This window comes from Electrona antarctica (assembly GCF_951216825.1).
Source record: "Electrona antarctica genome assembly, contig: scaffold_635, whole genome shotgun sequence".
Taxonomy (NCBI): domain Eukaryota; kingdom Metazoa; phylum Chordata; class Actinopteri; order Myctophiformes; family Myctophidae; genus Electrona; species Electrona antarctica.
The window spans coordinates 29385-42500 of NW_027637231.1; the positions used below are offsets into that span (position 1 = coordinate 29385).

At 42.3% G+C, this 13116-nt stretch overlaps 1 protein-coding gene across 1 annotated transcript; it reads left to right on the top strand.

Moving 5' to 3' along the window:
* Positions 1-422: 422 nt before the first annotated feature.
* Positions 423-13040, top strand: LOC306919040 (uncharacterized protein; the record flags this gene model as incomplete). The annotated part of the gene is made up of 8 exons (XM_079531887.1): positions 423-915; positions 1860-2467; positions 2652-2729; positions 2940-3087; positions 3432-3523; positions 3904-3952; positions 4252-4405; positions 12385-13040. Coding segments are annotated over exons 1-8 (1978 nt in total), but the record flags the coding sequence as incomplete, so codon positions are not given.
* Positions 13041-13116: the final 76 nt, after the last annotated feature.

Sequence of the window (13116 nt, forward strand, 5' to 3'; positions counted from 1 at the left end):
TGTGCACCTCGCCTTTCAGAGCCACAGATTGCTTATATGAAGGGGCAGATCCAAGACTATGTTGAAATGAGGAAAGAGTTATTCCCACTAGTAAGACTTAGACCGAAGCATCACTATCTGCTTCACTATGCTGACTTGAGTTTACATTTTGGCCCACTCATACATACTTGGACCATGCGTTTCGAATCTAAGCATTCATATTTTAAAAGATGTATCAGGTCATCTAAAAACTTCAAAAATGTAACCAAGTCACTTGCTGATAGACATCAGTTGTTTCAGGCTTATCAGGCTTGTGGTAGTTTATTTAGCCCCCAGGTTCAAGTTTCAGACTCCACCAAGTTCTATCCTGAGCTGTATGATCGAAGCATAAGGACAGCAGTTGACGAATTCGGAATGAACTCGAGTAACGCAGTTGTCACAGAGAAGGTCCAGGTTAAAGGCACGTCATATGAAAATGGTATGCTTGTTGTACTGAGATATACTAAAGGACAACTACAGTTGGGACAAATAGCGAGCATTATTATTAAAAATGAAACCACTGTCCTACTTTTGCTACGGGGGAAAACGGCCAGCTGGGTTCCTGAGCTTGGAGTCTATGAAGTTGATGAAAATGTTTCTGATTTGTTCAGCTGTCAAAATCTGGAAAAATTTACAGAATATTATCCACTTTCTTCATACCAGAGAGGTGGGAGGTTGCTCATTCCTCTGAAACACATGCCAACATGGAGCCTGTAAAACAGTTGGTTAAGAAAGCCATGCCATCACTTAGTAGTGATAAGATGGATGCAGTCCTGGCCAGGTTAGAGGAATTAGGAGTTGCGTCTGTGGATGACCTCATCGATGTGCAAGCCTCGGACCTTGAGAACACTCTGTCTGTCATTCAGTGCAGAAGACTCGTCCGTGCTTTCCAAACTGGTAAGTTTTTCTTCTGCACACATTAGTACACATAGGCTACAAAATTGATGTCTGTATAATCTAGTATTTTGCAAACTTTAATTTAAGAACCCCATACGGTGTCCAAATGAAACCAAATGGATTCCATTTGTACACATTCAGAGTTGTGGGTCCATTTGGTTCCGTATGTACACTGATTTACAGACCTGCATGTAAGGTCATTTGGTTCCATATTATGTAGGCCTACAGTTACAGACCTGTAAGGGTCCATTTGGTTCCATGTGTACACTCAAAGTTACAGACCTGTAAGGGTCCATTTGGTTCCATGTGTACACAAATGGCAAATTCACACTTTGTTGGTTTGTGACACATTCTGTGTTATGTTTTCTTAATTTAATGCAATTCTCAATGTCCGGTCTGAGGAGCACTATTGGTCCAAATTAACCTTTTTTGCCTTTAACTCTGACCCTTAGACCTTTAACCCATTTAGACCTGAGCACGTGTCTGTGTCACCGTATAGCTTTTAACCATTATTTTAAACTTTAGGTGTTGGGAAAATAGCAGATCTACAAGCTCATAGTGCGGCCCTGAGTGCCGCGCTACGAGCTTGTAGATTTGCTATTTTGAAAAGTTGTGAAAACGTGTGTAAGTCTTTGAATATATGTATTCTTTCACAGCAAACGGTTTTAACTCTTATTTTATTCTGGGGGGGTCCCTGGAACAACACATTTTCAGATGGGGGTCCACGGTCAAATACAGATAGTTCTGTGGGTCCTTAACATGAAACAGTTTTAGCACCACTGATATGTTTTTCAGAAAACTGTCAGGATTTGGAAGACATTTTGTAGAATCTGGGCTCAGGTCTTAATTGGTTAATGGCCCATTTGTGCCCCTGGTGTTCCCCTACCGGACTCTGAGAACCAGCATATTAATGGTAATATTGATGAGGTGTTTGTTATCCATAGATTCACAAGCTTCAACACCCTTCACAAGCGGCCCAACATCTGTACCTCTGCCACAGAGAGACCTGCCAGTCCTGCCCCCAACACCACCTGAGACGACAACACCAGCAGGCTCCCCATCCTGTCAGACATATTCTGTGCCATGGCACAAAATGCCCTCCACAGTCATGGAGTCCTTCACTTCAAAGAAATGGGTACCGACGAAGAAAAGACATGACATGATTCGGTTGCTTGTGGATGATATCGTCTGTACACATCATGGACAGAGACCTAGCAGAGCACAGCTGCGGGATGTCGCCCAGCAGATGATTGATAAATATCCTCTCTCCTTCCAAGAGACAGAGCCCTTTGGAAATAAGCCGTTTGCGTCAGACGGTTGTTCAGTTCTCTTTCAACAGCTAGAAAACAGAGTTGAAAATATGAAGAGAGATCCAACCTCCGGGATGAGGCCAGCCGAGGGTGACACTCCAAGAAGGAAAAGGTCCAGATACTCTGATCGTTACGGATGTGTGGAGTGGCAGCCTGCTGTTGAGGGACCCGAGTGTAGAGCAGCACTGCAGTCTAAACAAGAGGAATTGAAAAGTGCCTTCAGAACCCATGATCGCCACCAGGTAAGGCTGCAACCATCCATTATTTAATTGGTGATTATTGTGTAACTATGGATTACCTTTTGGTTAATGGAGTAATTGAGAAGTCATTTATAAAGTTCACAATGGGGAAACATGAGCTTATAGATCGGAGATATGTGTTTGTGTGTGTTTATAAAACAATCTATTGGATTTCTTCTATTTTTAGGAGTCATCTGTTAGAAAATTGATGACTGAAACGTATCCCATCCAGCGTGAAGCCATAAACGATGGAACATGTGTCCTGGTAAGGGTCTGTGTATGATGATGAATATCGTATCGTGATATTCACAGATATCGTATATGTTTGCAATACCTTAATTTATACTTCTGTAGAATGATGGCTTTGTTGAACAATAACCTTAAAAAACACATGAAATAATATCATGTATCGTGATAATGCTAGAAAAAATATCGTGATATTGTATTTTTCCATATCGCCCACCCCTATGTCAAGGTCATGAAGGAAGAGTGGCCATTCTTATTTGAAGCTCCTCACCTGTTTGAACACGCATCTCAACTCCTTGGCTTTCCGGTACTCAACAAGCTGGCAGAGGAACTTTCCGGCAAAGAATCGGGCATCAACAACTTCCTCGACTCCAAAGGTAAATTACCCCCCACCCCACCCCTGTTTCCCCAATATACATTTATTGCTACTAGTGTTGAATATGTATTTTCTATTGTATGTCATCCTATTCACTAATATCTTTGCTTATGTGGTAGTCTCACGTTGCCAAACTGTAGCCTCTTGCAATTTCCAAATGCTTCCATCATACAGTCTGGAGCCACGGAAGTTCTATCATGATTAAAATATAAAGCGGAAGTGGAGCCTCCTCCCCACTTCCGTTTCGTCTTTACAGTTTACACTTTTGAGCACCACAGATATAGAAACATGTTGTATTCTGTATAATTGGTATGAACTGTTAATAAAGTATTCAATCAATCATAGGGTTGAAGCTGGGTGATGGTCCAGTGGAGCTGATCAAAGGCATTGCTAGATACTTAAAGGAAAACCCTGATCGCCTCTTCTTCCAAAATGAGGTAAGTGTTATGGATTGTAAACCCCAGGAAATTATCTCAACATAATTATCTATATCCAGTGGTGGTAGAAATACTCAACCACAGTACTTGAGTCAACGTATAGATAGTGATACTATACGTATCATAGTTGATCCACTTTGCACTGCTGGTACTCTAAGTCTAACCCATTTAGACTGAGAACAAATTTTGGGGTTGTCAAACTTGTCACATGTACATACTGCAACATAATTATATTGTAATGTGTGAATCATAGAAAATATTGAGAATCCCTGTAATATTTCTATGCTTAGTCGTTACCTCTGATTCAGACACTGTTTGTGTACATTGGAAACGTAAAATCATCAAATGCATGTGTATCTTCATCTTATTTTTCTCCTCAGGACTCCAACGATGTTGATCTCCCATGTACCCCATGCATCCTACTCAGAGGTTAGTAGTTATCCCAGCAAGCTTGGTATATATGCTCCATTTGTTTTTAGTTTTCCTGCTAAGACAATTTGTTGTGATGAAAAGGTATATGCAGATTAGGGGCAACATCTTTAAATTATGTACAATTGTATGTACAAGTCTGAGAAACAAAATGTTGAATAGCGTTTCAAAGTATTTTTTGCTTGTTCTTACCAAAAACTACTAATTACCAGAAATCACAGCAATTATTCTATTTTTCTTTTGTGCGTGGGTGTGTGATTTCTTAAATTAATTTCGTTTTTTGTGATAATCTGTTTAAGGTGACCAGCAATTCAATATGGCTGTGGATCAGGTCATTGTAAATGACCACATCACCTCCCCTGTTGCGGCCCTCGCCTATGCTTTCTCCCTGTTCTATGTCTGCAACATCGAGTACCCGAAGGAGATGGCGTTGACGCTGGAGTTTGTGCAAAGGTAAGCAACACATGGTTTTGTAATGTTTATAGCTGGGCTATTTGAATTCTTGTCTGTCATAATGCGTCACAACACAATGTGAGCTTGTAGATCTGCTATTTTGGCTCTGCAAGGCTTACTTGTGCAGAGTTCCAGTTGATTACAAACATAACCTGCCAAAAACATTCTAAGTCCATGTTCAACAGGTCAAGATATTTATCTACATGATGAAAATGCTAAATGGTGCTTTTATATACAGACCTGCACACAGGCGCTACGCCAGTGCGCATGCGTCGTCAAAATTAATTCTGCGCTGTCAATCAAGCGCCGGGAAGCGCTTCTGCGTACCGCCTGCTGGGGCCGCCTAGAATGATTATTATGGCCAGAATACTAGTACAATCTGTAGCGAGAGCATTTCCCACCGACTGCCACTCAAAGTACGTCTTGCACAAGTGCACTGGCCATTTTTACAAGTTGTAAAAGGGGATGCTTTGGATGCTTTGCACTCTTCCCATTCGCCGCTGTGCTTATGTTTTTTTTCCGGGTGCTGGAGCAAGTTGCTCGTTTGCGATGCCGTCTCACACAGCCTAGGCACCGGCCACTGACTTTTTACGGGTACAGGTTTTAGTTCCGACAGTGATAAGAGTGCAAAGCATTGCGGACTGGCACTGCTGCTGCAGCCTGCACAACATGAAGCTTATCAACATGACAACACTGTGTCCCGACATACTGTCCCTTATTATCGTAAAGTCTGGGAAGTGTACACTGTTTGTTTTTGCACCGAGGAGCCATGTGTGTCTAACTGTCTGAGTCTGACTGTACGTTGCCTCTGTAAAAACAAAAGGGAAGCCTGATGTATGCTTCCCCGTGTATGTTAAACAAATAGCTGATCTGCAAGCTCACAACGTGTCTCCTCCGCAAGACCGCAACACGTTGTGAGCTAGTAGATCGGCTATTTAAATATATATATATATATATATATATATATATATATATATATATATATATTTTTTTTTTAAGTACCTAAATATTGCTTTGATGCTCATATTATCCTTAGGAAGTATTAAGTTGTTTTTATTAGACTATGCATTTAGGGCTGGACCACACATGGACCTAGCTGCAATTTGCAACTCTAGATTCTTTTTAATAATGGTATGAATCTAGAGTTGCAATACCCTCCATTGACTCCCCAGTCCCCACCTATCCAATAAATATAGTTTTTCTATAAGTCATTATATTCATGCATCCCTCTATTATCCATCCGGCGAGACGGGTCGCCGCATTTTGGAGAGCCAAGTAACTTCTCCAGGTGCTCCTCTGAGTACTAGACCAAAAAAGTTGTGTGCAGCCCTGTTTATATAGAGCTTTTATCCAACTCGCTTTACATTACATCCACACACACATTCATACACCATTACATTCACCCATGATGGCCGAGGAAACCATGCAAGGCACCATCCTGCTCATTGAGAGCAATTAGGGGTTCATCAGAGTCTTACTCAAGGACACTTTGACACTAACTCTGGGGGAGCCCACAGGATCGAACTGGGAACCTCGCCGTTCCCATCCAGCTGCTCTACTGGCCACTCTACCCCTGAGCCAATGTCCCAAATTAAACAAATAAAGTTGCCCTTCATTACCAGTACAATTTTTACATCATTCAAGCTAAGGGCTGCAAATCCCAACCAAAGATCTATCCTATGTTGCCACCTCGTGGTCACTATTTGACATTCATACTTGTCAAAGCCCAAATTGGTCATAGTCCAGTACAATGTCTATTTCTTCCAGTTCCTTGCATATTGCTCTGCCCTTAGCCTAAGAGAGGTCAAGTTTTCCATATTGTATCTCATTGTCTACTTGGCACATTTTGTGCCAAGGACCACCATCAACTAACTAAAGTATCTCAACTGTGTCTGTTACTCTTTACTTCAGTTTCATCTATTTTATGTGTAGCTAAGATTTCTTCTGTTTCCTTAGAGTTTTCTTCGGAATCAATCCAGACAGAGGGTCCAAGGCAGAACAGCAGGGGAAAAAATGGCACATTCCGGCAAGACTGTCAAAGTTTGTGTCTCAACTGAAGGATTTCCAATGGAGCATTTGAGGTTTTTGGACTGTATACACACACACACACACACACACACACACACACACACACACCACCTTACCTCACCTACTGTCTGACAAAGGACAGTTAGTCTGATGAAGCAATGTTTTGTGATTCAAGACTGTCAAAGTTTGTGACTCAATGAAGGACTTCGTATGGAACATGTGAGGTTTTTGGACTGCGTGTACCCACACGCACACACACACACACACACACACACTACCTCTTGTATGTCAGACTGCCAGTCTGTAACAATGTTTTTCTCAAGGTGAGAATGCAACAGCATTGCTGTTTATTTAGTTTTGAAATGGAAATGTGTATGGCACTAAGGGGGCATAGGGGTGAAGTACCTGCCCCCCCAAACAGAACTTAACTATTATCTATCTCAGAATGTTAGTCTGATGTTTGAGTATTCTAAAGGTGAGAAATGCCTATTTTGTTGCACTAAGCTGTTTAGTTGATTGCTGTATTGATATGTTTTATTGTGTTTTGAAATCATTGGAGGGTGATATTTGTCACTGCATGTTCTCCTGCATCGCCCATCAGTGGGGAATGAGTGGGGAGGTGTAGGACACTTTCTACATCGTCCTGGAGGGGACTCCTCATTCCCCACTGAACGGGTGAGTCAGTAGTTTGAAAGCTGTGACAAAGGACATGTATTTTATTGTGTTTTGAAATAATTGGGGAGGGTGATATTTGTCACTGCATCTTCTCCTACAGGCTGGGGCAACGCCCGTCTGTGGGGAATGATGAGTGGGAGGTGTAGGACACTTTCTACATCCTCCTGGAGGGGACTCCTCATTCCCCACTGACGGGTGAGTCAGTAGTTTGAAGGCAGTGGCAAACGATCCCTGTACAATTTTTAAGAGAAATGTGTTACATTTCAGAAAGCTCTTAAAAATGTTTATGGCACTTAGGTGGCGCAGGGGTTAAGTACCTGTCCAAATGTAGTTAAAACCCCCAATGTTCAGGGGAGCAAAGTTGGGTGGGGAGGGTGATATTTGTCACTGCATCTTCTCCTACAGGCTGGGGCAACGCCCGTCGGTGGGGAATGAGTGGGAGGTGTAGGACACTTTCTACATCCTCCTGGAGGGGACTCCTCATTCCCCACTGACGGGTGAGTCAGTAGTTTGAAGGCAGTGGCAAACGATCCCTGTACAAGTTTTAAGAGAAATGTGTTACATTTCAGAAAGCTCTTAAAAATGTTTATGGCACTTAGGTGGCGCAGGGGTTAAGTACCTGTCCAAATGTAGTTCAAATCCCCCATGTTCAGGGGAGGGAAGTTGGGTGGGGAGGGTGATATTTGTCACTGCATCTTCTCCTACAGGCTGGGGCAACGCCCGTCGGTGGGGAATGAGTGGGAGGTGTAGGACACTTTCTACATCCTCCTGGAGGGGACTCCTCATTCCCCACTGACGGGTGAGTCAGTAGTTTGTAAGCAGTGGCAAATTACATGTATTTTATTGTGTTTTGAAATAATTGGGGAGGGTGATATTTGTCACTGCATCTTCTCCTACAGGCTGGGGCAACGCCCGTCTGTGGGGAATGAGGAGTGGGAGGTGTAGGACACTTTCTACATCCTCCTGGAGGGGACTCCTCATTCCCCACTGGCGGGTGAGTCAGTAGTTTGAAGGCAGTGGCAAACGATCCCTGTACAAGTTTTAAGAGAAATGTGTTACAGTTGAATGTATATTTTTATTATATGGAAATGTCTATAAAAGTTGTGTTCTATTGTTTCTATGATGGAAATGTAATGCAACTATATAGTACTAACACATTACCCGCCCAGGACCTCACGCCAAAGGGTATTTTATAGTGTTTATGATCGTGATGCTACTTGCGTGATGTCAACAGTCACAAGTGTAGGCTTTTCAAAACGTAAAACTGCGTATATCTTTTCTACGTCCGAGCATAGACATGGTAACGCCCTGCCTGCCGGATAGTCTGCTGCGTGAGGTTACTCCGTGGTGGGAAATAAATGATACGATATATAATACAAGAGAATGACAGCTTGGCACGCGTGACAGTAACTTTTATTTTTGCAGAAGAGGCAAACTAATATTGTTTATGCCGTTTATGCCATTGTTTATTTGTATACATCTGTAAACTCTAAACATTATTGTACTGTAAAAAGGTCTCTTTTCCCTTGATCTTTTTTAGTATTAGAACACAGCCAAATCAAATGATAGTACATAGGCCTACGTGTTCAATTATTCAATCAAAGTAAACTATTAGTTTGCCTCTTCTACAAAAATTAAAGTTACAAGTTACTGTCGCGTGTTGCCATTCTCTTTTACTTGTATTATTTCCGACCACGGAGTACCCTTGCATCTGAGGACATTCAAGACAGGCGTTACCATGTCTATGCTCGGACGTAGAATAGATATACGCCGTAAAACAGGGGAAATCCTTTCCTGTATTAGGTGAATTCATTAATCCTGGCGGTTAATGTGTTGTCTGGGTGCTTTGGGCATGTCTAAAAAAAGAAAAAGAAATGTTTAATTGCACTTTAATGTTAAAGAAAAAATGTTTAATTGCACTGTTCACACTGAAGAAAAGAAATACAAATAAACATGTTATATTTGTATATTTGTGGTTTAATCAGATTGATGTCCGTAAATTGTACAAAGAATATCCTATGTAAATGTACATCATTTTCTATTTTCGGATTAACGTAAGTGTCCGTAAAAGGACAGAATTGTCCGTTAAAAAGACCAGACTAAGTTCCATAACAGTACAGATTTGTCCGTAAAAAGACCAGACTAAGTTCCATAACAGTACAGATTTGTCCGTAAAAAGACCAGACTAAGTTCCATAACAGTACAGAATTGTCTGTAAAAAGACCAGACTAAGTTCCATAACAGTACAGATTTGTCCGTAAAAAGACCAGACTAAGTTCCATAACAGTACAGAATTGTCTGTAAAAAGACCAGACTAAGTTCCATAACAGTACAGATTTGTCCGTAAAAAGACCAGACTAAGTTCCATAAAAGTACAGAATTGTCTGTAAAAAGACCAGACTAAGTTCCATAACAGTACAGATTTGTCCGTAAAAAGACCAGACTAAGTTCCATAACAGTACAGAATTGTCCGTAAAAAGACCAGACTAAGTTCCATAACAGTACAGAATTGTCCGTAAAAAGACCAGACTAAGTTCCATAACAGTACAGAATTGTCCGTAAAAAGACCAGACTAAGTTCCATAACAGTACAGAATTGTCCGTAAAAAGACCAGACTAAGTTCCATAACAGTACAGAATTGTCCGTAAAAAGACCAGACTAAGTTCCATAACAGTACAGAATTGTCCGTAAAAAGACCAGACTAAGTTCCATAACAGTACAGACTTGTCCGTAAAAAGACCAGACTAAGTATTGTAAAAGTACAGAATTTTCCTCAAATGTCCGTAAAAGGAACTGACTAAATACTGTAAAAATACAGAATCTTCCGTTTTAGGATGACGGAAGTGTCCGTGAAAGGAACAGACTTAGTCCTGTGAAAGTACGAAATGATCCGTTATAGGGTTGACGGAAGTGTCCGTAGACTAACGGTACAATGCATTGGCAGCAAATTACCGGAACATTTCGCCGTTTTTTAACGGATAAATTTTTTACAGTGTAGATCTGCTATTTTTCAAAAGCTAAAGTACAACATGATGCTTTTAAAAACACCAAACTGAAGCTGTAAAGTTTGTTTTGCAAATCATCCAGTGAAAGACAACAGTGAGGGCACACACAGGACACCATGTCCCATACACACGCACACAGGCGGCTTTCAATGAATGCAAATGCACCGTGTGCGTGCGCGCGTGCGTGCGTGCGTGCGTGCGTGCGTGCGTGCGTGCGTGCATGCAGTGTTCACTGCAGCAAGGCACACGGTGCTACAATGGCCTGGCTTTCACAAAATGAAGTTGCAGTCAGTTGCAAAGAAATATATATAAACGTCTGTGGTCTATTTTCAAGTCCATTTGGCGTCCACTCACTGGCTGCTACTGCTATTACGCTGTTTATTAGAGAGCACTCGAGGGACCCAGACAGACAGACAGACAGACAGACAGACAGACAGACAGACAGACAGACAGACAGACAGACAGACGCGCTAAATAACTCCTTACAAAACGTAATCTATCGCTTAATTGAAGCTGTCCAGTGGTGACAACGGAACCGTCCCGCCAAGCATTAACTTCAACGCTCCATTGTCTGAGGCGTCTTGAGGCGCGGACCATCTAACCCCCCCACCCCCCCACCTTTCACTCTCCGCTAATGAAGATGTGCGAGGAATGAGGAATGCAGATTCACGCCCGTTTTGCAAATGTAATTACAGCACGACCGTTTAACCCATTCTGAATGGGAACCCCTTTTGGTGTTTTAACTAAGCATTATGTTATACTTTAGCTATTGAAAAATAGCAGATCTACAAGCTCGTAGCGCGCCACCGAGTGGCGCGCTACGAGCTTGTAGGTCTGCTATTTCTTTAAATCGAAGAACGAGCGACCAATGATGCTACTCACGTTAGCATCGGGTAGCTAGCTGTTGTTGTCACAAGACTCCGTCGCACATCTTAGATCATCGGCACCATAAGAATCCATTCTATCCCTTTCTTTCAATCGCCTGTATCTCCTATTCCTTGTCCCAGATGGCATTTTTGGTCAAAACAGCGTTTCTTTGACGGCACAGAGCTGACGATCTAGAGCTCTCCAGAGCTCCGGTCAGGATTCAGAATGTAAACAAGGCCCGCCCAGCTCTGTGCAAATTCCTAACTTAGGACTACTGCTTGTGAAGCGGAAATGGCGGCTTTTCAAAATAAGAGCTCAAATAAAAAAAATGCTGGCGTGAATTAGATCCTAATTTTTCAATAAATGATAGCGCTGAATGGGTTAAGCGCTGCCGCAGCTGTCCAGCCGTCAGCGCTGCCGCAGCTGACCACAACCATGACGTAAGATCTGTTTTGTCGGCCGACGGACGGATCCCCGGGAGAATTAGGAATCTTCCCGAGAGTCACAAAAACTCCTCCCGCGAAATGGAACCCCCGTGCACGCTCTCAACGCGTCGCAGCGCGCCGCGCTGAGAGCTTGTAGATCGGCTATCAAAAAGGAAAGCTATTACCACCATGTGGGCCATGCATCCACGAGAAACACGAGATTTGATTACAAAATATTTAAAAATAGTATTGGTACCTTTTTATCCGCTTCCGTTGCTAGTCCGACCTGGCCTGGTGGAGACCTGGGCCCCCAGGGGCCCTTTATCTAGTTTATGACCTGGTGGAGACCTGGGCCCCCATGGGCCCTTTATCTAGTTTATGACCTGGTGGAGACCTGGGCCCCCAGGGGCCCTTTATCTAGTTTATGACCTTGTGGAGACCTGGGCCCCCAGGGGCCCTTTATCTAGTTTATGACCTGGTGGAGAACTGGGCCCCCAGGGGCCCTTTATCTAGTTTATGACCTGGTGGAGACCTGGGCCCCCAGGGGCCCTTTATCTAGTTTATGACCTGGTGGAGACCTGGGCCCCCAGGGGCCCTTTATCTAGTTTATGACCTGGTGGAGACCTGGGCCCCCAGGGGCCCTTTATCTAGTTTATGACCTGGTGGAGACCTGGGCCCCCAGGGGCCTTTTATCTAGTTTACTGACCCGCCGATACCTTCTACAAGGAATAAGACATTAACCCGTTCTGACCTGAGATCAGATTCTATAAATGTCTTCTACATCCTGACAGGTTTCTGAAAAAGCTATGTTTCGATGTTTCTACGTTCTTCGATTTTTCAAAAATAGCAGCCATACAAGCTCGTAGCGCGCCACTCGGTGGTGTGCTATGAGCTTGTAGACCTGCTATTTTTCAATAGCTAAAGCATAACATAATGCTAACACCACAAGGGGTTCCCACCCAAAATGGGTTAATGATAGCTTCTACAAGGAATACGACATTAATGATAGCTTCTACAAGGAATACGACATTAATGATAGCTTCTACAAGGAATACGACATTAATGATAGCTTCTACAAGGAATACGACATTAATGGTAGCTTCTACAAGGAATACGACATTAATGATAGCTTCTACAAGGAATACGACATTAATGATAGCTTCTACAAGGAATACGACATTAATGATAGCTTCTACAAGGAATACGACATTAATGATAGCTTCTACAAGGAATACGACATTAATGGTAGCTTCTACAAGGAATACGACATTAATGATAGCTTCTACAAGGAATACGACATTAATGATAGCTTCTACAAGGAATACGACATTAATGATAGCTTCTACAAGGAATACGACATTAATGATAGCTTCTACAAGGAATACGACATTAATGATAGCTTCTACAAGGAATACGACATTAATGGTAGCTTCTACAAGGAATACGACATTAATGATAGCTTCTACAAGGAATACGACATTAATGGTAGCTTCTACAAGGAATACGACATTAATGATAGCTTCTACAAGGAATACGACATTAATGGTAGCTTCTACAAGGAATACGACATTAATGGTAGCTTCTACAAGGAATACGACATTAATGATAGCTTCTACAAGGAATACGACATTAATGGTACACTGCGCAAAAAGCATGGAATACGGACGTGTATATTACAGGAAACTAATCTTTCCAACAAACTCCGCTAAAC